General features: G+C 32.7%; 1 protein-coding gene across 1 annotated transcript; it reads right to left on the reverse strand.

Annotated features, from left to right (window-relative positions):
- On the reverse strand, positions 1-27151 carry LOC129224578 (tubulin-specific chaperone A-like). Its single transcript, XM_054859061.1, has 4 exons — positions 26936-27151; positions 11605-11710; positions 10377-10463; positions 1-198 (listed from the first exon to the last, which is right to left on the reverse strand). The coding sequence occupies exons 1-4, from the start codon at positions 26986-26988 to the stop codon at positions 106-108; spliced, it is 339 nt and encodes a 112-aa protein (XP_054715036.1). The 5' UTR covers positions 26989-27151; the 3' UTR covers positions 1-105.
- Between the last annotated feature and the right edge of the window lie 697 nt (positions 27152-27848).

A 27848-nucleotide genomic window follows, 5' to 3' on the forward strand; every position in this document is an offset into this window, starting at 1 on the left:
TGGCAACAGTAATTAATATATAATTACTTCAAAATAATGTACAAAAAATATTGGTAATCACAATATACAAGTAACATACATGAAATACAAAATACTAATGATGCTTCAATTAGATGCTTCAATAGTTTTAAATGTCTCTTTCAAAACTTCAGCAGCGGCTATATATTCTTCACTTTCAGCAAGTTCTAATTCATTATCCTAAAAAGGAATCATAAAATATATCGGTATGAAGAAGCACATATTTTTAGAAAAAATTACAAAATGATATTGAATAAAAATCAAGTCAGTAACTTGGAAGGTTTAAAACAACTGCTATTTTTTAGAATGTATTATGAATAAGGTAACATATAAGTCATTATTAGGGTTTCAAAGGTAAAAAAAAAGTCTCAACTAGAAAGGTTAATTTTTCCCGTTTAAATGTGCTAGTAGAGTGAAATTCCGTTACAGTAAATATCAATACAACAAAAAATTGGTTTCGATGAAATAAATTTTTAGTCCCAATTTAATTTCCATTACACTGCTTGAATTCCATTACAACAAAATTTCTGTTGCAATGAACAAAATTTGCAGTCCGTTGAAGTTCATTGCAATGGGATGTTACGGTATTTAAAATAATCTAAATAAATAAAACAGACTATATGAGTGTGTGTATGTTCCCCATACAAAACAAGTATACGTCGGATCTTGACCAAATTTGGATGGAGGTGCTTGAGCACCCGAGAAGGAACGTAGGGGGGGGGGGGGGGGGGGGGGGTCAAACGCCAAAAAAGAACCAAACCATTCAAATTTTAATTTTAGGACCTGAAAATTTCATTAAATGTCTCTTTCTACCCGAAATATTTATCCGATCAGTTCAATTTTAACATCATTCGAAAGCCTGTGAAAAATACCCAAAAAGTTCATCCACTTCCTTCAAATTAAAAAAAGGCTGTAAAAACACTGGGGGGGGGGGGGGATTTAGAAGTATAATTAAGCTTAATGGAACCCTATTTTCAGATCAGAAAATTGTCCTTTACGATAGAGATGAAACCGGAGAGCCCGAGCCTGGGTCTGAAATGGGCTTGCGCTCTAGAACTTGTAATATGTTTCGGGCTCGGGCTCATGGTAAAATATTTAATCTTCAATCTCCATACAAGTACTTTTGCTATTACAAATGGATTCTTTTTAAGCACTTTTATTATACTTGGCCTGATTGTCACGGAGAAATTCTGAGGCCTGGTTTTGCTTACATCTCTGCAACTAGACCGCTTAGAGACTTCGGGATTTCACTAAATGATTTGCTTAATCCAAAGGTACAACTTAGCGCTGAAAAATTCAAATTCTAAAATAAAATTTTAATTTCAGTTAGGATGGAAAATAGCAAATTTCAAGTGATTTCCCTATTAAATATAAAACCCACTGTTACAAATTTTGTTGCCTTGCAACAGTAATGTTAAAAGCGATCATAATGAAAATTTTGAATCAAGGCTTCTCTGAAGCAAGCATGAAATTAGCAAGCATAAATCCTAGAGAGGAACAAGGATTAAATTTTAGTGCCAACTGCTTGAAGTTTTAGACACATATATAGGTTTTTTCCCTTTTAGTACCAAGCATTTATATGAAAAAATAAGGTGAAGTTTCATAAGGGTAAAATTATTCTATTTCTGAAATACATATACACTAAAAAGAATAGAATAACAGAATTTTTTAAACAATACCAAGTACTTTTCATAATGCACTCAAAAGGACAAAATAACTTTTCTGGGTCAGAAAGGACATTTGAAGAATTCCTGTAGTTTTCGAAAATTCCAAGAAAATGACACCACAAACAAAGAAAAGTGCAGTTCTAGAAAATTTTAAATCAAACTTTCCCAATAAGAAAAATATGTGTTTCAGCACTTAATGTTATGATTGAAAGCTAGATAATGAAAATAAATTCGCTTCATGACTTAAACTGCACTTTTCTTCGTTTGCAGTGTCATTTCTTTGGAATGGGGCATGCTTGGGACAAACTTGGTCACTAGGTGGCGCAACATGTGCAATTGGTATTCTTTACTTTCGGTCATTCCATTAACGTGCTTGAGCGTATGCGAGGAAGAAATCTATTTTTTTCCAGTGCTAAATACGTGATTTTCCTTACGCGAGGAAGCAAAATCAATTTTGAATTTAATGTATAACAAATAAAGAGATTACTATTTCAACTTTGAGAGAAAAACTAAAAGTTATGGAGGTTAAAACAGAGGTCTAAATCTGAATGAAGTACCAGGAAAAATGGATAGTATTCAAATGATGGTTAAAACTATCAATTAAAAAAGTTGTGGTATTTCAATAATTCTGCGGCTAACATAAAATGTTCTCACATTTTAGTTAAATATTTTCCCATTGTAAAGAACAACCATTTAGTAATTATTTATTATTAAAAATATTTATATTTTTATTTCGATGTTCGAAACTGCAATATTTGACACTAGAATAAATTTTTATATGCTGCAGCTTAATTCTTTTGCAGAATGAACATTTCTCTAGTTGATGGTCAAAATGTAACGTGTAAGAAAACCTAAAATGTTACCGCTCTCATATTTTTCAAAAATTTCATCTTCTTTTTCTTTCTTTTTTTTTACATTCACACATCAAACTGTACAAAATTTCTTATTAATCGTTTTTATCTAAATTATAATTTTATTCTCCCATAAAGTGTGCAAAATTTGACAATGGAAGATAGAATGACAATTTTATTTTTATATCAGATTGAAAAAGAATTAGATATGAAAGCTATGTTAGATTTTTATACCTTATCAAAGACTCTTGTTTTTACTTTTAAAATTGGAAAAAAAAAAATATATATATATTCAAAGCAGTTATGCTAAAGAGTATCAAGCAAAGGGGTCACTCAACCGAAGCACATTCAAATTAAATACAAAGGTCACATGTTTAAAAAAAAAAAAGTATTAATAACGGTAGCTAAGTATAATAACATTGCAACCATTTTATAAGGATGAATTTCATATATTTTAGTTGAAACACAAAATATATTTAAAGGTTATGCAAACACTTATACAGATGTGAAATATGTACCAGTAGTACACTAACAATATAATACAAAAATACTTTTATGCACTGTAGCAGATATAAATTACTTTCGGGGGAAGGGGGGGGGGAGGTCTAACAGGCCTCATATGCACAGGAACAGGAAAAAAACTACCGTACTGGTATTGGCCATGTATGTTAAGATGAAACGCCCTGTGGGTTTGTCACCCCTCGGTGTGCAACTAATATTATGTACTTAAATACATTAAATTTTTTTTAAGTTTGGTGGAAAAGGATTTTTAGCACCCGCTCCCCAAGATGGCCAATTTATTCATTAATTTATAACTAAGACTATAAACTAAAGACGGATAAAAAGTAATTTCAACAGCTAAAAATCTATTGGTATTATTATGCATAAGATTTTGATTTCAGTTGATTAAGAAAAAGAACTTAATATGTACGTAACTAAAATTAACTTAATATGTACGTAACATTTTCAAATACTAATATAAGTGATAAATACATTCTTTAAAATTTAAATTTGAAATTAAGTAATACAAATATTCAGGTATTAATTCAAAATATTGATAAAAACAACTAGGCAAGACACCTTTATCTCCAAACTAAGTGATGTAAATGAAAAAAAAAAATTAAAATAGGCTACTAAGATTTCAAACATATGTACACTTCTGTTAGTGAGGTGCAGTATAAGTGGTATTGCTGTTCATTTCATCTGCATGTTGTAGACAGGGCTGCGGAGTCGGAAGGAAAATGGCCGACTCCGACTCCTGGATTTTGAAACGCCCGACTCCGACTCCAACTCCGACTCCGACTCCGGATTTTTTTTAATTTTTTTAATTGCATTTTTTCAACTCCCTCTCTCCATTCAAGGGAAGGGGGAAAACCTCTTAACAGAGATTGAAATATTAATTCCTTTTTATGAAAATTTCGCATTTTGTTTTTTATTGTAAACCCAAGACGTCATACAACGTTATAAATTCAATTTAAAAATCAAACTTTCCAATAGTTACGAGTTAAAAGTGAGATGACTAAAAAACCCCTTTTAAAAATTTTGAAAATGATTATCTGTAATTTGCCCCCCTTTAATGTTTAACAAATATATATTGATCAAATCGTGTGCTTTCAATTTTTGAAAGCTGTAGCTTGAGAGAGAAAAAAACTTTTTTTCTAAATACAAGTTCTTGAGAGGGAGTGGTTTGCCCCGGGTGATATCCATCTTGTAGATGACACCCAAAGTTAATTTCAGAGTTTATAAAAAATATAAATCCTTTAATTCTGAAAATTTTCGCGAATATATTTTAAATTATATTTCATCAATAAAATTTCAACGAAAATATAGGGCACATATACGTTAGGAGCTAGTTTAACACAAAACGCGGCGGTATACAAATTTGTACGAATAGCTTTTACTATACCTATATTTCTTCTTCGCTCAATTTTTAATTTAAATTTTATTGGCTGCTTTAGAATTAACCTAAGTATGAAGATTTTAAGATTAACTGCAATTCTTGAGTGTTGTAATCAAGAAATCATTTACACTTATTTTGTTCCATACTTTTTAGTGAGAACCAAGCTTACAGAAATAGTCTTAATAAAGAAAAAAAACATTAGATTATTTCATCGAATCTTTTGGATTCGTGCTTTCTAGCCAGAACTTCTTTGAATTTGCCGATTACACTTAAACGTTTCAACCTTAGCTACGGGCGTCGACTTACTAAATTGTTACGTTTCTTTTACTATTTTAAACTGAGATAGAACAAAACACTATATTTCTATTTTTATTTGAAAGTGATTACTTGAAAATGTTATTCAACAAAACCGTTTGCTGACAGTTGCTATTAGTTAAGTTAAAAAGCAAGCAAACTGGGGGACGGTTACAGAAAGTTCGGTAAGCATTCAAGCTAGCTGATTGCCATAATGGCAGTTATTTTCTCATTAGTATCTTTTTATACATGTAATCGAACCAATCGGTAATCAATTTTTTAAAAATGCAAGGAGAGTCAGTGAAAAGGAAAGAAAAAAAGAAGCCCGGAGTCGGAGTCGGCATGTTTTCTAACGACTCCGACTCCTTTATTCCAAAATCAGTCCGACTAAGACTCCACAGCCCTGGTTGTAGAAAACAATAATAACTCCCTTTAATGCTAACAATTTCGATTTACACTGAATAGAAAACTACAAAACAGAATGGACCTTGTAAGCAGTATGCCCTTACTATCATCATAATTATTAATAATCAGTTTTTACAGGGTTCATACTCTATTTGGATGAAAAAATTTCATGACTTTTCCAAGACTTTTTCATGACTTCAATGAAAATTTTCATGACCTCGCTACACGAAGAGAATAGCACTATTTAATCTCAAGCTTGGTTATATTTGGAAATGAGCATTAGCAAAATGTCCATATGAATGCCACAGCCTCATTGAAGCACTTACTCGTTATGGAAAAAATATAAGTGCACACTTAAAAAACTAAACTATTCTTATTTGTCTTCATCATATAAATTTAAGTAAAGTAAAAATGCAGTGAAGCAAATATGATGATGCTTAAATGTCTGATATTTTTCTTTAAAAACAGGCACAATGACATTGAATGGAACAAAGCTTGAATGAGTCATCACTAAGTTTCAATAAATTTGCCTTTTAGTGTCCAACAGTGCCTTTAATCATCCACGTAACTTGACAGTATTTTGATTCTTTAAAGTAAAGTCACATAGTTTAGTTCTTTATGTTTCTAAATCAGATCGTTTTTGAAAAAAAACCATTCAGTAATGAATCAATCTTCTGATTCAAAAGTATATTTGTTTTGTTAACAAATTTGCATATTTTCAAATGCATATAAATTAATAGGTTCAGAAATTCCAGAACACGTTTAATTCCCGACATTGAACCTAAAAGCAGTGGGCCGCATGGATTAGTTTTGCGTGCTGTATGTTGGGCACTACTGTTTTAGAGCATTAGAATTCTTCGTTTTCTGTATTCTATCGCCTGACGTAAGATCTTTATTTTCTAAAACATTCAACAAAATTAAGATAAACTCTGATAAATTTAATAATAAAGTCCTTACGAGTGATGGAATCGAACTTGCATGCAACTGAATTGCTTTTTTTTTTTTCAGTAGGCGTGGCAAAACTCAGAACGTGAAATTTTGCTACTACAGAATATGAAACATAAGAAGTGTTGAAAATAACAGAAAATTCAAAATAAGTTATGTCCAGGCAGTAAAATCACATCGCAAAAAATGGCAAGCGGCTGCAACAGAAGTGGATGCAATGAGATTTCAAAATTCAGATTTGATTCCTGGCTCGTTCAATTTTCCGCTTTTAATAACTTTTATGTGCTATGTATACTGTTAAATCACTCAAGATTTCTAATGCTCCTTTAGCTACTGTTCCTTTCTCTTTGTCCAGGACATTTTTCCATGACTTGAAATAAATTTCCATGACTTTCAATGAAAATTTCAATTTTCCATGACTTTTCCAGGTCTGAAATTCTGTTATTTTTTTTCCATGACTTTCCAGGATTTCCATGACCCGTACGAACCCTGTTTTTATTTTTGTTCGATGCATTTTTTTTCCTTAAAATGCTAAACATCGATGTTAATCTTTTTTAACCTGAATTTTTAACTTATTTCACCTCTAACAGCAAAAAACAACAGTGGGTATAAAATAAATAAGTTTCCTAATATGTATACATACTTATCTATACATAGAAAAATGCACATTTCTTCCAAAGTAGAAATCCTTATGCTATTCCTTATTTGTTTGGTAATAAGCAATTCACGCTCAAAGTTTATTGTACTTAGTGACACTTTCAACTATTTCAATCGGAATTGCGACAGGAAGGGTATTAAAAATTACGTCTATGGTAAAAATATATTGATGGTTTGAGAAAATATTCACATAAATCTTTCAGCGGAAAAACAAATCTCGTCGAAAATAATAATAATAAAAAAAAGAGCATAGTATCATTGAAGACGCATCGGAACTCCTCAGTTTCTACGGCAAGACGAATGTGGCGGGATAGCCGGAAGTAATTCATACCAACATCCGCCTGGGCGAGCTAGGAACTATGGGAGTTTTAGCATGCCCCATTTTCGAAAAGTACAGGAATTCTTAAATTGTCCTTTCTGATCCAGAAAAGTTATTTTGAGTCCTTTTGAGTGCATTATGAAAAGTGCTTGGTATTTTTAAAAAAAAATCTGTTATTTTAAATTTTACTTCGCTCTAGTGTAAAAGTGCATGAAACTTAAACCATTGGACAAAGTATTTCGTTTTAACATTTTTTTTTTCTTTTGCGAAATTATTTGATTTTTCACAAAATTAATTCAGTTTTCACAAAATTATTTGATTTTTCACAAAAAACCAACCCTGTGAAAGAACTTGGACAGACCCTTGCTAACTCCAGTGGATGAATCTTAAACTCCAGTAAACTCTTTTCGTTCCTTCATTCCTCTGAAATGATGCAGTCTTACCGGTAAAACAGTTAAGTTACCCGATCCAGTTCAGCTTTGTCACAATAAATCCTTTCCCTGCATGTTAAACATTACCAACACACATTATCAAATGATCATGCCGTTACCTGAGTTTCATTGTTGAAACATATGTTACTCAATCATCGGCTATTATTCATATCAGGATATTTTTACCCAGACAACAATACCTTTAAGCACCATTTTAATCATTTTTTCTAGTATTTTGGAAGTGATTGCAGGACAGACATAAGATTTTAATGGTTAGAGTAGAACATGAGGGTTGTTTTCTGGACCTCGATTAAAATTTTCAAAAGTATCTGGACACAAAGCAAAATTACTTGCTGACCTTTGTAGTTAGCCTTTCCAGTTATATATTCTAGTCCCATAGCAATATCACAAGTAAAAATCTATATGAAAAACAAAAAATGCATGAATGCTAAAATTGAAAACTATTTTTAACAGCACACTTTGCACAAAAAGATTTACCAGCTGCTGGGGCAATCAATCCTACTCTCTTTCAGCACAGGGATGAGGGTGTTTTTGTTCTTAGAGAATATTTCTGATCTGAAAGCTTTCTCCACAAGATAATACAAACATTTTCAATGAGTTTAAAGTCTGAAGAACATGCTGGTAATAGGGCAATTCCACCGTTACGGACGTAACAATCAGACTTTAAACACGCATAATTTCAATTTGGTTTCATAAAAAGCTGCAATTTTTTTTTTCTGTTGTATAGTTTGGTGTTATTAATGCTATCGAAAATTTGGGTGCAGATTGCTTTATCACAAAAAGTAACAAAAATTAAAAACTGCCTGTTACGGACGTAACTCAGAAAACAGCAAAATGTATATTGTCATACAATTGCCAATGTTCCTGTGAATTATTCATAGATTTGTAAAATTTTCTTTGAAAAGCTTGTTCTAGAGATTTCAAGCTTTCTAAAACCATAAAGTTTTCATGGATATGGTTTGTAAAATTTATGATAGAAATTTATATATTTGTTACGGACGTAACAAAAAAGTGTTACGGACGTAACATGTCTGATATGCTAATTGCCCAAAGCAAATAAAAGCTTATGTATACTAATAATTTTTGTTAAGAGAGTGCAATGGTCTAGATTAACACATTATTTTGACGCTTTAAGTTATACTTGAATAGTTTTTAAAGATTTGGGGAGGTAGGGAGCAGCCCCCGTGCATATACTGCCATGTAAATAAATATAAAATATAAATAGGTGCGTCAAAAACAGTAAAATTATCCAAGGGGAAATTAAGCAAAACAAAAGATGAATTATTCAGTTACAAACAAATTTTTCAAATTTTTATCATGAACATGGAGGGAGGCTGGGGGGGGGGGGCTTCTCCAAGGGAGTACTTGTACAGTTTGAGAATTTTCGATAATTTTCTCTATCTCTCAACAAACATATTAACTGCCAAATTTCTTTTAAAGTTTAACAGTTGCCTGTGATTTCGATCGCTTTTTAATAGAATTGGCACGTTTTTGCCAAAAGTGGAAAAAAACGGTCAAAACTGACATCAGAAAAATGCATTTTGACCAACATTTGCCTAAGTAATCTAAATCTTGCTTTAAAACTAAATGTCCTTTATCTGAGGATCAGATGTAGCTACTTTAATATTTAGTACTTTTAACTCGAATCTAACTATGCTTTTTAATTTAAGTTTTAAAACTATAAAATATTCAACGCATCAATGAAACAGTAATCTACATATTTTTTTGTGAAGGGTAAATAACGATAAAAAGTAACTCGGTAACTTTGGTTTAAACTATTAAACAGGACAAATTCTTATCTCTCTAAGTTAGTTTTTAAATAAGAAGTAATATCAATTTGGCTATGCTTTCAGAATTATAGAAGTTTAAAGAGAAAAACTATAATTAATATCTGTAATATAATTTTTTTTTGAAAAAAAATACTTTAATAATGAAAATTACGCACAAAATGCTTTGGATTTCATCTGGTTAAATGATCAAGTAATTTTCACAAAATTATTCATGGAATTGCCCAAACTTTGAAACATCTTCACTGTTAAAACAGTTTTGTTTGCTGACATGTTGAGTTTTCGTCTATGAAAACAAATTTGTCACCGACAGCACCAAAGAAAAGGCAAACATGAGGTAAGAGAACTTTATTAATGTAACATTAGCCGTATCATAGTTTGTTTCAAGCACATATAGTTGCATGGGGCTGTTGATCAATCTGCTGAGTCATACCATAATGCTTATTAAAAATTAAAACTTTCAAGTGGAGAAATTCATCTTCATGGTTTATATGTGAAGAATAAGTTGTGGTACATTGCAAATTGAAAAATGAGCAATGTAATTTTGATAACATAAACCTCTAGCACATCTCAAAAATCTAAAAGCATTTATTGGCTTCTTCTAACTTTGCCACTTTTACAACCACTGAAAAATTAATAATGTTATTTGATAACTTAAACCTCTAGCTAGTCTCAAAATTCTAAAAACCTTTTATGGTTTCTTCTCCCTTCCCACTTTTACAACCACTGAAAAATTAATAATGTTATTTGATAACTTAAACCTCTAGCTAGTCTCAAAATTCTAAAAACCTTTATTGGCTTGTTCTCCCTTCCCACTTTTACAACCACAGAAAAAGTAGCAATGTTATTTGATAACTTAAACCTCTAGCGCATCTCAAAATTATAAAAGCATTTATCGGCTTATTCTCCTTCCCCCACTTTTACAACCTATAAAATACATATTTTCCAAAATTTGAAACACATTTCAAACCCTAATCAAATGTGAATCTGATGATATATTAAGCTTTGATCTAAAATACACAACATGATTATGATGACAATAAAATAACAATAAACTGGTAACATAACAATGTATACATACAAGAATTTCCTTTAGTTCAGTATAAGCAATGTTGTAGCGTTTCACTGTATCAGGGATCATCATGATAGATTCTTTGACGACTTCTTCCTACAAGTACATAAAAAATATTTCAGTTTAAAGAACAATTAACAGGCTTTTTAAAGAGAAGAACATAATACATGTTTCAGATTCTTAAAACTAATAAAACAAATTTGAAAAAAAAAAAAAAGAAAAAAAAGAAAAAAATAGAACCAACTTCAAAATTGCTCTAAAAAGTGAAAAATAATTTTATTCTTTAAACAACATTGATAATATTTTTACACATAATTTTTGAAGTTGGCACAAAACCAAAAAGTAAAATCCAGTGTAACCATGTTTCGTTCATATTTTTTTCAGAAAATAATCCGAAGGGGGAAGGAACGTTATATCATTACTCAAATATGCATAAAGTATGTGGCAGTGAAGAAACTGGGCCTGGTTAAATTTAGTTGTAGTTGAGTTATGGCTGTGAATGATAATCATTTTTGCGTCAACTTCAAAAATTATGTTTAAAAGTATTATTGATAGTGCTTAAAGAATAAAATTATTTTTCACCTTTTAGAGCAATTTTGAAGTTGGTTCTATTTTTTTTTTCAAAATTTTTTTGTTTCATTCTTTTTAGTGTAAATGTATTTCAGAAATATTAAGAAGTCCATCACGGAACTTCACTTTATTTTTTTCATAAAAAGGCTCCATACTAAAAAAAAAAAAAACAAAACAATCAAGCCTAAAACTTTAAGCGATAGGCACTAAAAATTGATCTTCGTTCCTCTCTGGAACTCATTCGTGTGTTAATTTAATTATAACCATTTAAATATTACATTTTCTCTAACTAACTTACATTTCACAGCATACAAGTTGCTTGTGATGCAATCCTGTATCTGCTTACTTACAACTTTCTTGAGTTTTTAAAAACAAAATGTTAATTTATTTCATTCTTGGTGTAAGCTGTGGCAGAATCGGCAAATTTCCGTTTTTGAAGCAGAATGTAGCAGGATTTCAAAATGGGAGCAGTTTGGAGCAATTGAAGCAAATTTCCTACCCTTGTGCATTTAATCAAAAATTATAAAAAAAAATGAATCAGTCCTGAATAATTTAAAAAAAACAATAAAAATTTAAAGCAAATGTTTTGTGAAGAAACTCAAACAGAAAGAAAAAAAAAAGGTAAATAAATGTTACATTAAATCACTAAAAATACATCACACATTACCTGCTTTCTCACCAAATAACTATCTTCTCCTGTAGCTTGCATTTTTTCAAGCTTTGCTTTTTCTTTTTGGACTTCCTTTTCATACATTAATTTCTCTTTTGCAAGCCTAGACAAAAAATTGAAGGGAAATTTTAAAAAAGACCATCTAAGATGTTTTCAACATAGAGTTGAATGAATTAAATAACATGTCAGACATTGTTACTTTTTACTTCCTCTTACATAGCAAAGGACGTATTGTATTCGTGAAAATTTTTTTCACTCAAATATCAGCTTAAATTTCCATTTTACTCACCCCCGAATGAATGTTGAGTTATTTTCTAGGCCTGACTGCATGTGCATATGTACCTAAGAACGTATGGATGGCCAAAATATCCATTTGACTACCACGAGTTAACTACCACAAGTCTTCTCGGGATGTCTGTATGTACATATCTCAAATAACTCAAAAATGGCATGCCACAGAAAGTTGAAAATCAGTACATAGACTCGTGGTGGGGTCTAATTGTGCACCACCGTTTTGGTTGTATTTGGATATTCCTACATGGGTCTTTTACACCTTTTTGGGGAAAATCAGTGTTAAATTCAATGCAAACTCAAGTGATGTTATAATTTGGCAAACACTTGGTGATATATCCCCAAGCACTTGGTCGCCAAATTTGTGATATACAGTCAAGGTGCAGACACATTTGAGGGAAAAGAAAATTGTTACCAATCTGATTTCAATTTGGCGTTATTTAGAGAATTATCCATTACATCAAGTTAAAATTGTTGATTTTATAAAAAATAATCTTTGTAAAACGCTTTTTTCCATTTACAAACAAGGAATGAAAATATTTGAAGTGTTTCTTTGCGTACTCCAAGGCACTGTTAGGAAAAAGTAGCCATATTTTGTCTTTTCTCTTTCCTGTAATGAGTGCGCACAGTAGTGCATGAATCCATTTTTTTAAGTTGTTAAAAAACATGGATTATGTAATAGACGTTAAAAGAAGTAGTGTGGTGTCCACATCAGATTTTTATATTGCAGGGGTTGATTCAATGCCAAATTGGGGCCGCTTTGCGGCCCCTTCACAAAATTCCGCATGGCAAATGCGGCCCCATTCACAAAATTCCACATTGCAAAAGCGGCCCCATTCACAAAATTCCCCATCGCAAAAGCGGCACCATTCACAAAATTCCACATTGCAAAAGCGGCCCCATTCACAAAATTCCCCATCGCAAAAGCGGCACCATTCACAAAATTCTGCATCGTAAAAGCAGCTCCTTCACAAAAATGTATAAAAAGGCAGTCTTTTCACAATATATTTTAACCGCAAATGTGTACGCATCTATGCGAAAGCCTATCCCTCTTCCACCTTCCCCCATCTTATCTTTTTGCTTGCTGCGTGAGGTGTTTTTGCTTGAGAGCGTCAGAGGGGGGACGGGAGAGGAACGCTTGTGATTGGTGGCTTGTTTTCAGGAAAACCCTAAATTTTACTTTGATTACGAAATACATATTTAGTATTAATTTGTGTTGAGTTTCAAAATCCAATTCTAAAATAACTTTACCTAAAATAAAATTCTTTTATATGCTGTTTTTATATTTTTATTTCTTTTGAAGATCTTGATTTCCTTACATCCACCATGGTAAACGAATTTTTCGCATTTTTGATGTTTACTGTACCTTGTTAAGAGGCAAACAAATAAAATTTCTTACATATTTATTAACATCATTAAATTGCAAAGTTTTAAATGCAAATACCTACTCTGTAAGAACGTCAAAAGCCAAAAAATTAAACGCTGAATGCTGGTGCAGTATTATTTTGGGTTTTAATTACTTTTAAGTTTTTCAAACACATAGATGGAATCTTTAATGAATATTTCACTTCTGTGTTAAGAAATATGTGATATCTTTAAGTCTGTTCATATTGTATTTATTAGGAGTTATCATTACGTTCAACAGCATGTGCAATTATCATTGCTCTAAAAGTATTTCAGAGGGGCAAACAGGAAATCTGTTGTGAGACTTTCACCTTAAGAAAGTGTGCCTTGCATATGTATTAGAGACGTACCGAGTACTCGGTAACTACTCGGTACTCGGTCTACTCGGCCAATTTGCCGAGTACTCGGTACTCGGCCAAATTCTGATCAGATACTCGGCCAATACCGAGTAGTTGTAAAAAATTTAATATTGTCCAAGACAAATACTAAAATTTATAAAAAAAAAAGAGCAAACATTATATTCTGCAATCATTTACAATTAAAATTTATAAGTCAAATTAAAATTTTGAGAATAATGAAGTTTTTAATGCTTCAATGGAATAAATCTTTATTTTAATGTCCCCAAAGTTAATAAAACTTATTTATTAAAAATTATGCAAAAAAGGTAAATATAGAAAATATGGAGTTTTTATATTAAAAATGGATTTTTGCTACAAACAAAAATTAGTTATAAAAAATGTAAAAATACCTTTGCTTAAAAAATAAAAGGAAATAAAACAACGTTAAAAACACAGTGCAGGAACACTGCAGACACGTGTTTTGGCGTTACAAGGAATTCCTTTTTCAATGCACAAAATGGGAGCTGATAAATTTAAAGGCATCCGACGAAAGTTGGATTTTTTTGTCGAATGTCTTTACGTTCTTCAGCTCACATGTTATGCACTGAAAAAGACGTTCCTGGTAACGGGGGGGGGGGGGGGGGGGGGGGGCAGAAACACGTGTCTGCAGTGTTCCTCAGCCCCGGACTGGCCAGGTCGGCTAGTTGGCGACCGCCGAGGGCCCCCAAACGAGGAGGGCCCCTAAACGGGGAGGAAAATTTTTTGCGCGATCTCTTTTTTTTTTTTGCAACTATTTTGATCATATTCTTCACTTTTTTTTCCAAAATCGGTCTTGCTAGTTTCATATTTGTAGCACACAAGGTTCTGCCCTGTGGTTCCAGGTGGGACCGCGGGGCAAATATAACTTTTTAGGCCCCCTCCTCTTAGGACCCGATTAATATATCAGGGGACCCTAGGCCAAACGCTTTTTCGGGGGGCTCCTATGTATTGAAACCTTACAATTTCTGCATGAGCATAAAAAGTGTCAACCGTTTTGGGGTCCCTAAAGAGTGGCGGCCTTAGGACTTCGCCACGCCTAGTAAGTCTATTCAAAAATCAGTTTTGTCTCAACTGGGTTTCCATCTCTTTGAATTTGATTCGTAAACTTTTGTTTTTTTTTCCGAGGGTGGGGGAGTGCCCCCTGATACCTTAATAAGGCCCTGGTTTGGGGGCCCCTAGGACGCAGCCAATTCAGTAATCGGGAATCAGGTTCTAATAATTTGGTATGCTTTAGGAGAACAAAAGCATAAATTTTTCTCATAAACGAATAATTTTTAATTGAACATTTTCCATATCATAAGCTGTTGACTAATTTTTGCGTGTTACTCTCACCGATATGATTTTTACTTTGGTAAAACTAGATGTTTTTTTTTTTTTTCGGGACAGATATTTTGTCAAAAGTTCAGTGGCATGTTCTCTTCGATTTCGAAAAAAAAAACTTTTTTTTTTCATTTTTAAAATAAATGTTTGAGTAATGGATGTGCTGGGGGCCCCGTCAAGTGAAAACTCAATGTCAGCACACTGCGATGCACTACTTGTTTCATCCCTCGCGGCAGCGTTATTCACCGCTCATTCTGTTGCTCTGTCAGGCAAAGGTGGGAGTTAAAGCAAGGAGCGAAACAAGCGGCTATCATTATTTTAAACTTTTATCTTTCTCATTGAAGCATCGGCATGCGAGAACTACCTTCGGACGTGGGTCCCCAGGTGTTCTCTCTGGAGGGACTGTAAAAACCTTTCATCCGTTATCAGACGGAAATCGACTTTCATGTGGGGAGGGAGGTATGTTTTCCTCTCATTGTCAAATTGTTACTCTAAAACATGTGGACACCAGACGCTGGAAGCTTGGAAGCAGATCATATGAAAGAAGTTTCTGGAATTAGACATAGATTAGAACTAGAACTCGCCTTCTTGCTAAAAATTATCTTTTCTCTTTAGATTAACTCAACAATTTTATTCACTGCTATCTGACATTTTGAGACTAGCTACTCACTGGCAGGACACCAAATCTGTAGCTAAAATTTTAAAGCATTTGAATTGTTTCATATTACACAGTAGCGAGATGGAGATGTAAATATTAAATCTGGAGAAAGAATCTCCATCATGATGATCTTTTTTGAATACACGAAAGGGGTCAAGTATGTATAATTTTAAATTGTAATGTAAATCAATTTTCTATCCCTGAAAATATTTTAGCGATAGCAATATATATTTATGTATAAAAAATAACGTTAAGCAAATATAATTCTAATTTTTAACCCATTGATCCTGCGAAGTAACTTCTCTATTTAATTGTTGAATATTACTGTATTCAAACTCTTATGTTTTATACTGATTTTAAAAATAAATGCATCTGCAGTAAGTTCTTTTGGCTGACTTGCAGACCTGTTCGTTACTAATTGTACTTTGCAGTTTAATATCATTTTTTACAAGTTTCATACAATTTAGGTATTGTAAATACGGAATGAAAATTCGTTTTAATGAAGAGTAGGTGAAGCAAATTCTTAAAAATATATTTTTTATACATAAAATTGTACCTTATGTTCAGTAACTTTACAAGTCCCAAAATAGAGCAAAATGGCATTTCTGAACACCTAACTTTCAAAATTTTTAACCGGACCCCCCTTATGGGGCCCCTTTTCAGCACCTAGCCGACAACCCGAACAGGAGCCAGTCCGGGCATGGTGTTCCTGCACATTTGGTTTATCTGTTTTTAAAAATTATTTATGTTTGGCGGACTAGAACTATAATTGATTTGTATGCAGTGAAACTCCTCCTAACGGACACCCCTCTTATGCAGACAATTTTTAATTCCCCAGTTCCAATGCAAATAACATTATTAAACCTCTGTCCTGCGGACACCTCTATATTGCGGACAAAAAAAATTGTCCTGTTAATGTCCGCATTAGAGAGATTTTACTGTAATTTGTTTTAATTCCAACTTGATTAATCATACCTTTTATTTATTTATTTTTAATTTTAAAAACAATTTTTTTGTAAAATTTTTGACACAAACAAAATTGTATATATAATGCGTAATTAAATTTTAGCAGGAATTTAGTTATAAAAACTATTATATGGACAAGGAGGTCTATACTACTATTCCAATAAGTTCAAAATTCATCACATGTGTGTTGGTGGTTCTTCTTAAAACATAATTGGTACTTGGTAACTCGGCCGAGTAGTGAAAGGCCGAGTACTCGGTAACTCGGTACTCGGCCGAGTAGTGAAAGGCCGAGTACTCGGTAACAAGGTACTCGGCCGAGTAGTGAAAGGCCGAGTACTCGGTACTCGGCTACTCGGCCAAAGTGCTACTCGGTACGTCTCTAATATGTATATTTGTAAAAAAACAATAAATGTAATGTATGTGTCAAATTACGAATAAAATGTTAAGGGTCTTACTTCCCCCCTCCCCGCAGCGCATTTTCTCTTGACAGCTTTCAGGTATTCTTCAAGAACTTGCAATCACCCCTGAAACCTGTCTAGGGCTTTTCTGTAACGATACAACAGCTAAAATGCTTTAATATAATCTTTTCCAAGAAAAAAATCACAAGAAGGTCCTTTTTACAAAAATAAAGAAAATTCACAAAAATATTTTGTTTTTTCACCAAAATAACGAAATTTCACAAAAATATTTTGCTTTTTCACAAAATGGGGATCCAAAAAATAAAACCTGGATTGACCCCTGTATTGTTATAAAGTATCACCTGGTACTATTAAATGCACAATCGTTCCCGCAGTAAATTCCCCATGCTGGTCTAAACAGTCGCCGAAATTTAGTGTGCAACAAGTCTATTGCAATTGGTCCTACTTGTTGTGTGTGCGTGTCGGCATGGAAATTGCAAGCTATGTAGCAGTCAAACGGCGAATTTAGGAAACCCCTCGGAATTGAAGAATATGTAAGGGGAGGTGGGGCACGTTGGTCCGCTTTTTAACTTATCATTTTTTATCTCATCAAAAAATTTAATGCTCAGTTTAATTTTTTACAATAAGTTTCCCTTAACACTTTCAACACCATCAACCAAACGTTGAATTGATAAACATTTTCACTCCCTTTTACAAAAAAGGAAGTATTGTATTTGCAAAGAAATTTTCACCCAAAAGTCGACCTTAATTTCCATTTTGCTCACCCCCGAATAAATGTTGAGTTTTTTTTCTCGACTTGACCACTCCTGGATAATAGGGTGGAGCTTATTTGCACTGAAAAAATAAAGTTTTAATTTTTGTAGGTCTTACCCTCTTAATTTGTTCCTTTTGATGAAAAACCACTAAATATGAAGTTTGAATGAAAAATTTTGATATTTAGAGGTAGCTCAAAGAACTTGAAGTTTGTTACATAGAGAAAATTTCGACAAAAAGTGATGATTACACATTTATTTATATAGCACTTGTAAATCAATTGAGACATGAAAGAAGGTGGTTTCTGGGTTATAAAATGCACCTGGCATTGTTCTGGAAACAAGTTATTATTTTGAAACAGTCCCAGATAAAGTCACTTTCCTGCTGTCAGGGTATATTCTGCGGTGTTCCTCGATGACTTGCAGCAGAAACTGCAACTGCGTTTCATCATATGTTATCAGTCCACTGAACTCCTGAATGAGTGCCACTCCACGTTCAGCATGATCATTCACTACATTTAAAGCTTGAATAATTTTTTTGGCTTCTTTGTAGTCATCTCTTGTTTCCCACGATGCTGGATCAACAGAAAGATAATCTACGGGCAGGTTTAATGCCTGGAACAGTGACATAGACTTTGCTGTTACAAAATCATCCAAATTTTTGTTCTCAAATGTTTGAAGATCAATCTTCCTATGTTTAGAATTTTCTTTAGCTGGTTTTTTTCATAGCACTAACCATTTTTATTTTGGTAGATGCACTGACATGACTATAAAAAAAAAAAACCAACGAAACTAGTTCCTCTGTTAAGTACAATAAATGGTTGGAAAACTTATTTGCAGCTGCTTTCGAGATATTTGTATGAATAGCCGAATATTCAATCAAAGACTTCATTAGTAACAGGCCATTATATGGAGCACTTGCAGCTTCTGGTGCTGATATCCATGCTTTCATGTATACACGTGCAATGGAAATGCATACAGCTGTTAATCTCTTCTCTTCTTTAGATGTAAACTTGAATTGCGATCTAAACATCCAGATTTTAAGACTATAAATACATTTCGACATCCAACGGGCGTGATGCATGGCTCCAGGCGACATAAATTTAACACCTCTAACAGGGGCAGTTCCAAAGAAAATAAGCACAAGTTCAACTAATTCTTTATAATCACCTCTTAGTTGGTTATGTGACTCTCCCATGTATTTTTTTTCATAAGCAATTGTATCTTCTTTTATATCCTTTATCAGTTCATCAACTACGTGAACTGAAATTCCAGTTTCGTACTGGTTGGTGCCAATGAAGTTCCAAAATTCCTTGAAATGTTTGAATAATGGAATTTCAGGAGAAGATGTGGCTCCCATGCACACTTGAAACACTAAACCTATAATCAGTTCCAACACATGATGCCTGCACGCTAGGGACAAAAGTTCCTTTTCAAGCTTTTGTTCTAAAAGAACACATGCATTCGAGTTACTGACAGTGTTTGAACTGGTTGTGTCAAAACACATAGCACGTATGTTGTTTGATATTCCCCAGCTTTCAATAGCTTTAAAAAATGCTATAGCCTGTGCCTCACCTGTCCCAGATGCTAGCTTGGGAACTGCAAGTAGCTGGTGAATTCCTTTCCCAGTTACTAGTACAGGCAGGCGATCCACTTTATCTTTTGGAACTAAATCAGGAATTAATTTGCTATCCCAATGAATAACTAGAGGGACGTTAGGTTGAAACTTAGCCTTTATGTCTGCATATTTTTGAGCTCTTTCCTTCCTTCTTTGACGGCGAATTGAGTCCTTATTTAAAGAAAATTCATCGATATTGAATCCTAAGCCTTTTGCAGTTTCTGCTATGACATAGAAAGCCTTTCAGTCTGACACTTTTGTTCTGTCCGAAGCAGCAGCAAGTTGGGGAGTTGAAGCTTGTCTTACGGTTTTCTTCAATTCAAGATGATGATGCAAAAAATGTCCTTGAGCCATACGAAGGGTGGCAATTTTCCACCTTTTAATTCTGGAACTGACCCACCAAGAAAATACAAGTCACTTTGAGATCTTGTGGCTTTTGCAGTCATTTTGCTTTCAAAACTGAAGCAAAAATAAAATATTGAAAACAAACAAAGTGCTAAAATAACCAAATGTGTTTTGTGCAGCTAAAGATGTCACATCCTAAAACAAAATGGCTAAATCAGAGCTAGCGTGGCTTTTAGGTATTTGTGGTCTGCCTAGTGGTGCTATTTAGTAAGTTATATGTGAAGTTAAAATAAGTCCAAGGTTTATTTATAAAATAATGGAAAAGTAAGCAATTTTTGCTTTTCGAAAAAAAAAAAAAAAGATCCCGCAATGTTAAAAATTTCACAGTTGTTGAGCTACCTCTAAATAATCTTTAAATGTGCTAATATTTGGCCTGAATTTTTTTTTCATACAAAGGAACAAAATGAGAGGGTAAGAGATTAATATTTTCATAGTTGAAAAATAAGCTCCACCCTACTGGATAAGTGCCTAAGAACGCATAGACAAGCGAAATATCCATTTTGACTATTCCGGGGTTAATTACAATGCGTTTTCTCGTGACGTTTGTATGTAGCATAACTCAAGAAGGGTATGTCCTAGAAAGTTGAAATTTGGTACGTAGAATCCTGGGGGGAGGGGGGGTTAGTTGTATACCTCCCCTTTTGGTTGCATTCGGGTGTTTCTAAAGGGGTCTTTTGCCTTTTTTTTGGGGGGGGGGGATCACTGTTGATTTTGATGTAAACTCAAGTGGTGTTATAATTTGGTGGACACTTAGTAATATATCACCATTCTTTTGGTCGCCAAGTTTTGTTGCCAACACGGCGACAAATTCGGCGATTTTTTTTTTAAAATCCGGTTTCACTTGGCCACTGTTGGTGATATTTAGAGTGTAAACTATTGAATCACATTAAAATTGCCAATAATGGGGAAATGACAATAAATTGGAGTAAAAGGAAGTCATATGATGCACACATCAGCTTGTTTATATTAATTTTCTTAAAGAGCCTTGTAAAGTGGACCAACGTGCCCTGCGGGTGGGGTACGTTGGTCTGCCTGGTGGGGCACGTTGAACAGCATAACTCAAACAATATTTGTCATAATGTTAATGATAAATACTATCAAACGTTATAACTACCTCATTCTCTTTTGTGTGTAGGGTGAAAAAATATGGAGTTTGAAGATTAATATAACATATTAAATTGATTTTAATTGATAAATCTTAAATTAAAACCAGCAATAAGCATTCACCATTAGTACACAATTATTTTTTAAAAATAAAAAGAAAAATCAATCATTGAATATTCATGACACAATTTATGCAGATTAAAGTTAACTAAATATGCGTTAAATAATATTCGAGAGTATAAAACTGCTACTTCCAGAGTTTTGGAAGTAGCATTTTTATTGGACTGGGTTTTGGAAGGATAAGTCATATGTTAATTTTATGTAAAGTTACATTAATATTTGCTATGCAGGAAAAGCTCTTTTTTCTTCATTGCATTGCACAAAATAACTCCAAAAAGAAAATAATCCTGTTATACCATTATACTTCAAGGAAAATCTACAATTAAATTGACCGCTTAAAGTTCTAAAATCAAATGTAAAAAATGAAACTAGCTAATCTTAAGTAAAAGTATACTTTTTTATTCCTTCAATTAATTATGTTTTATTTTGTTTCTATGTAGAATGCTTGTTTAGCAAAAAATATTTGTTTAATACTGAAAATTTATTATATAGCATGTATTGCATATTTTACTCTTAGAAAATAATTGTCTGCAAAAATTTAGAAGTATATTTGAAAATATAAATGGTAAAAAAGTGCAGAGATATGAAATAAATCTAAAATTAATTTAGTATAATTTTTGTTAAACAATTGTAAAACTTATCTTTGCTTTTTTTGCCCTAAGTTTTTATTATTATTATTTCGAAACATGTGTAACATGAAATGAAATGAATGTATAATGTACAAACACTTAGAATATTGTTATAATTATTGAGATTTAAGGTAAAAAAAGTTTTTAAATTAAGTGGGGTAGGTTGGTCCGGTCCAACATGCCCTACAAAGAGTGGACCAATCTACCCGACGTTCTTGGTCTGAAAAGGTGATGGTTAAAATTTTTTTCTTTTTGACAAAAAATGAAGAAATTGCCAATTATATTGAACTAAAAGAACTTACTTTAAGAAAGGAGTTCAACTTTTTTCATGCAATCTTGATGAAAACCATTTAAAAAAAAAGTTTCTGAAAATTACTCAGGACTACTGAAATAACTTTCTGGAATGAAATTTGTTCAATATAACTGTACCATCTGATTTCATTATAGGAATAATAGGTCATAAAATAAAAAATATTAATAGTATTAAAAAAGTTGAGACTGGCCTAACGTAACCCCTCTACAGCATTTTCATAAACTTTTACAGCTGGTAAACATAATGTTATTGTGGGACCATGGCTCAACTCCATGTCACTAATAGACAAACAACACAGTTAGATTTTAATTTAATTACGTTTTGTTCAAAAGCATTCTGGCAACAGTCGATACTTAAAGTTGCATAAAGAAAGAAGTAGGTAAACAATGCAGCTAGTAGATAACTATTTCGAAAGATTGTGAACTGTTTAATTCTGACTTGCATTGAAACAATAGACATCAGAGCCAGGAAAAGAAGTAGAATTGTTATTCTTAATCAGCATACTTCTGTGACAGGGATATTGTTGCAGCAGTTGGAGTTCAAGGACTAGACAGTATCTCCAAAACAGAAGATTAAATGTAGATGCAAACACAAGACCACAACTTGAACAGACAAATTTTTTGTTCAAAATAATAAAATACATCTTTGCAAAAGAAGTATAGATCATCAAAGAGAATTATTATCTCACTGGTACGAACGTGGATTCATTAGCAATTCGACGAAGGCTTATTGAATCTGGAATATTTGCAAGAACTCTAATAAAAAAAAAAGTTATTAATACCTGCAATGAAGGGAAAATATTGAGACTGGGCAATGGGCAATGCAAATTATCAATCCTCGATTGTACAAGACTGGAAGAGGGTTCTATTCAGCGACAGAGCGCATTTCATTGTGCAAGGGTTTTGACCTAGATTTGTCATGCGATGTGCTAGAGAACCCATCGGGGAGCAATATCTAATTCAAGCAACTTAACACTCTCAGAAACGTATGTTTTGGGGTTATTTTACTTCTGAAGAACTTGGTAACTTAGTACCTACCGGTTGAAAGAATGATGAATTCTAAAAATTAGATTTCTATAATTAAAAGAAAAATTTTGCCTATGATGCAAGCATTCACGGGTAGGCTTTGGTATCTATCAACAAGTTTTTGCTCCATCCAATGCCACACTTCTAAGGTAACACAGAAATTCACAGTTTTGAATTGTCCAGGTAATTTTCCTGAATATAAATCCCATTGAAAATTTCTGGAGCATTCTAAAGAGACATCTGTCAAAAATGGACTGCTAAACAAAGAAAACAATGATTTAGAATGTTATAAAAGTTTGCTTTGACAATGACGAGGTCAAAAATTTATGTTCAAATTTAGTGAAATCCATGTCAAATCCTGTACAGCACATCATTCAAGCTAGAGGAGGATATTAAATTACTATACCATGTATATAAGTTTAAACAACATTTGAAAAATTTCGAGTTCGTCCTAATTAATTTTTTGCACACATACTGTATTTCTCTTAATTAAGACTCGCTGACTGAAATATTAAAAAAATATTTACAATATTTAACATCTGAGTGAATATTTTTGAACATTTAAAAAAAAATGTTTCTTAGTTTCTTGGTTATACTTAGTTTGGGACAGGGTTTGAAAATATCATGATATTTTGACATGTATCCGACATTTTCAATCAGTGCAAATTTAAGTCATGAAACCCTAACTGCTTCCTCAAATCACTGCTGTTTATTTTATATATTATAATGCATCAATTTTAAAATTTTTGTTTTTTTTCATTATTTACATTCATAAATATACATTTTATGTAAAAATTTAAGTACTTTGAATGACATTTAAATAAAAATGGTATTTACAATCATTTGTGAAATGTGATAATTTAATTTATTAGAAATAAATCGTAGCATAACTGATACATTTCTATTAATTTTAATTAAATTGCTTAAGCAAGAGATGTTTAACTCATTTTTGTTTGGTTAACTACTTGTACAAATTTTATATGCTTCAGAAATAATTTTAAAAAAATGCAGTAGTCAGTACATATCCATATAACATTTTTCATTCTGACCAATTAAAATAGTTACATTACAAATGATTTTCTGAATAGAAAATAAAAAGGAATATAATATTATTTACATTACATTAACATGTTACATGAATAGGGTCACCCGGGGTAAAATGGGTATAAAAAACAGCTTTTTTAATTTCAATGACGCATAGCAGAAATACTATGAAACATAATCATGCTTTTGTTCAACATTCTATACATTGTGTATCTTAGGTCTAATTTGAACATAGTTTGTGTTTACTTTTTGCTTTAAATTTAGAGTAAAGGGGTATACCCATTTTACCCCGATGTATACCCATTTTACCCCGATGCATACCCATTTTACCCCATACTTCGGGGTGAAATGGGTATACACCGGGGTAAAATGGGTATATACTGTTTAAAGTTGAACTACACTGATACTAATGGAGAAAATAAAAGAAAATTGAGTTGAATTGCATTGGAGCATAAAATTTTAATCCAAAACAACCACAAAAAATGTTTACTGAACTAAATTTATGAACAAAAGGTGTATTAGCAAAGACTTGTGATTTGGTTGAAGTAGTATTTTTACAACTTGTGATGCCTGCATATAATTAATGTCATCTTTCTTGCGGAGCATAGAGGATAATCCGGCAGATGATTTTGTAGCTAACTTCTCAGTATATTATTCACCTTTAGCTAAGATTTCAATGATTAAACCTATGAATTACTCGTAGTGAATCGACTTCTTCCACAAATTCAACAACAATCCATTCGCCAATGGCTGGGTTTAACTACTGGGAGAACCTCTTGTTTTCACGTCTACTTCATTGACTGTTTTATCAATTATTGTTAATGTCCTTTTTTATTAATCGTACATTTTTTTTTTAATTCTTTTTTGCTTTTTTTTGTGTTTCTTGCCGGTTTTGTATACAATCTTGCAGTCACCTGCTCTGTAGTAAAAACTTCTCCCACCTGTGTTTCCCTCCCAACTTGCATTTCTTTTGTAAATTTTTCATAGCCTTTGCAGTGCTTGAAAATGGCTGCGGACAAAGAGGTACACATTCATGCTAGAGGTACAGCAGGAGAATTTAGTTTTTTCAGTACAACTTTGCAATGAGACATAAGGATTCTGTTGTGATTGTGTGTGAGGTTGTACGTAGATTATGTTCTGGGCATGGTTGGTTTTAAAAGGAAATTAAAAAGACTTATATTTGCTATCAATACTTAATATGTCTTATAATGTAAATGTATATAATAGTAAAGCTACAGTAAATTACCAACCTACAGTAATCATTAACTATCAATAATAATCAAAAAATATAATGCCTTTAAGTACTAATTGGCATAAGTTATAGTAGTTAAAATAATAAATAGAACAAATAAATACAGGGTACTTATTAATAAAACTTTTACAAAACATACTTTTAGTTTAAAACATGAACAATATCTAACAGCTGTCTTGCAAAGATAATTTAAGCTTGTTAATCTTCATGCATTTAATGTCTCAAACTCGAAAACATTGGCTATACCCATTTTACCCCGCGCAACTAAAAGTACTATAAATTTTTGTTATTATTAAAATTTACTTATTTTTTGAGTCTTCTGTTAGATAAATTCTTCTTCTATCAAATCCAAATAAAAAATTTCCAGAACTCTTTCTGTAAATTTTTTCAGAAAGAACTTTATTACTCACTATGAATACATGTTTTGTGTTCTGAAAAATAAAATGTCTGTTAAATCTGGTATAAATGAGTTGCTAGATTTTTTTTCTCATGTCAAAATGTTGCCAGATATGTAAACATTTTCAACACAATTTTTTCTTTTCTAAAAATTTTGTCTTGTAGAATAAAAACAAGAAAAAGGCAACTATACCCTTTTTACCCCGGCTACCCATTTTACCCCGGGTCCCCCTATACTCTATTGCTTTTATTTAATTGATGATAAAAGAATAATATTAATATGATTAGAACATTTAATTTTTACATCGTAAATGTCGTACTTCAAAAAAATTAATATTGAAAATATCAAAATGTCATATTTTCAAAATAAATATCAGACATATATTGATTGATATGTATCGGCGAACCCTGGTTTTGGATCATGTACGTAAGTTTTTAGTTCCTTGGACAGCAGACCCCTAAATGGTGTGGCCTCCTTCTCCCCTTTTTCGGGGTCTGCGGGTACATAGATCCAAGCCTTACGTCAATAAACTTTGAAAAACTTGTTGCGCCATTACTTCCAGGATATAAGCCATCCTGCTAGGACGCATAAATCTCCAAAATCTTCATAAGCAAACAACCACTCAGTGTATTCAGTTGTTTCTTCAGTCACAGATTAATTAAATAATTTCAAATTAAAATAGTAGAAAATTCTGATGTTCTGCTTTTAAATCAAAGAGAGTACTTTATCTTTGGATACTAATAATGAATACTTATACCTTATATTTTTTTTAACACATCAATTTTTAACTGAATTTCGGGAAATCTGAACAAGCACCCATCCCAATTAATACGGATTAACGGAGTTCTAATGTATTCTTCAATGAATATCTTATAATAATAGCAATAAAATAGTGTGGAGCACAAACAATATTGCCGAATAAAACCAGTGTGGCAATATTCCCACGCTTGCAGTTGTTTGAAAAAAATCAGCTCCACATTTAGCTTAAAAAATTATAAATACTACATGCTATCATTTCTTTACAAGGAAATTTCTTCTGGAAGATTTTTGAATTAGAACTTGTGTAGTACAGAGTAATTTTAGGATTAAAAAAAAGGGGGGGGGGTTGCGGATAAGATCTCGGTTGTCAATTCCGTGCATAAAAAAGCTTTTAAAAAGGCATTTAAAACCAGAATATTGAAACATTGCAAAGAAACAATTAATTAAGCTCCGTTTTACAGCAGCGAATACTTACCTCTTGACAACACCTGTTTTTATTTTAATTTGTTTCACCCTAGGATCAGCCATAGTAGCATACAGTTTTATACAAAAAGACACTAATGCTTTGTTACAACTCGCTCAGAACGTAAAACTAATATAAAAATCCGTTGTTATCTTGAAAAGATTAAAAAGAAACCGAAAACACAAAACATGCAATTTCGCATAGCAACGGTTAAGTTGGGATAGCGCCGAACTACTGCAAAAGAAAAAAAAAATTAAAAGAGAAAAAAAATTTATCTGCGAGACACTTTCTAAGTTGAAATTTTTTGAGGCAATGAAAAAATGTTTTTTCTTCCTGTTTCAATGCTTACGTTTGACGACTTCGACCGGTCGCTATCCGTTGGTTGATCACGTGACATCTAATGATTACTTGCTCCAATCAACCAATTAACAGCTGAAAACGGTAACCGGTACATTAATCGGTTGATCATAGAATGCAGCGGTTACTACCGCTTTGTCACCAGTTGACTAGTTGAGTTCGTCGAACGCAAAAAATGGGTTTTGTTTGTATAGGGCAACCGGTAGGCCATAAGGTCGACCGAGTTACCGGTTACTAACCTGTCGGTGGCTAACCAGATGTATTCTAGGGTTGCCGTTAAAACAGGACACTCACTACGACGTCATCGAAACTAGTCAGCAACCGGTTGCTCGTATATTTTTCCTGCAACGAACCCTCTAAGCTTACGTTCGACGAGCACGACTGGTAGCTACCGGTTACTTAATCACGTGACAGCTAATGATCATGTGCTCCAATCAACTGCTTAGAATGGTAACCGATGCGGTAACCGGTTGATCATAGAATGCTGCGGTTAGTACCGGTTACTTACCGAACGACCGGTGAGTTTCGTAGAACGGAATGTAAAATTGTAACTGTCACTGATTCAACC

This window comes from Uloborus diversus, chromosome 6 (assembly GCF_026930045.1).
Source record: "Uloborus diversus isolate 005 chromosome 6, Udiv.v.3.1, whole genome shotgun sequence".
NCBI lineage: Eukaryota > Metazoa > Arthropoda > Arachnida > Araneae > Uloboridae > Uloborus > Uloborus diversus.

Bases quoted from the DNA above. Each gene is read 5' to 3' on its own strand.
- LOC129224578 (XM_054859061.1), bottom strand. From the start codon at position 26,988: ATGGCTGATCCTAGGGTGAAACAAATTAAAATAAAAACAGGTGTTGTC. The intron at 11,711-26,935 runs GTAAGTATTCGC...TTTTTTGTCTAG, and splicing joins AAAACAGGTGTTGTCAAGAG to GCTTGCAAAAGAGAAATTAA. The intron at 199-10,376 runs GTATGTATACAT...ATTCCTTTTTAG, and splicing joins CTGAACTAAAGGAAATTCTT to GATAATGAATTAGAACTTGC.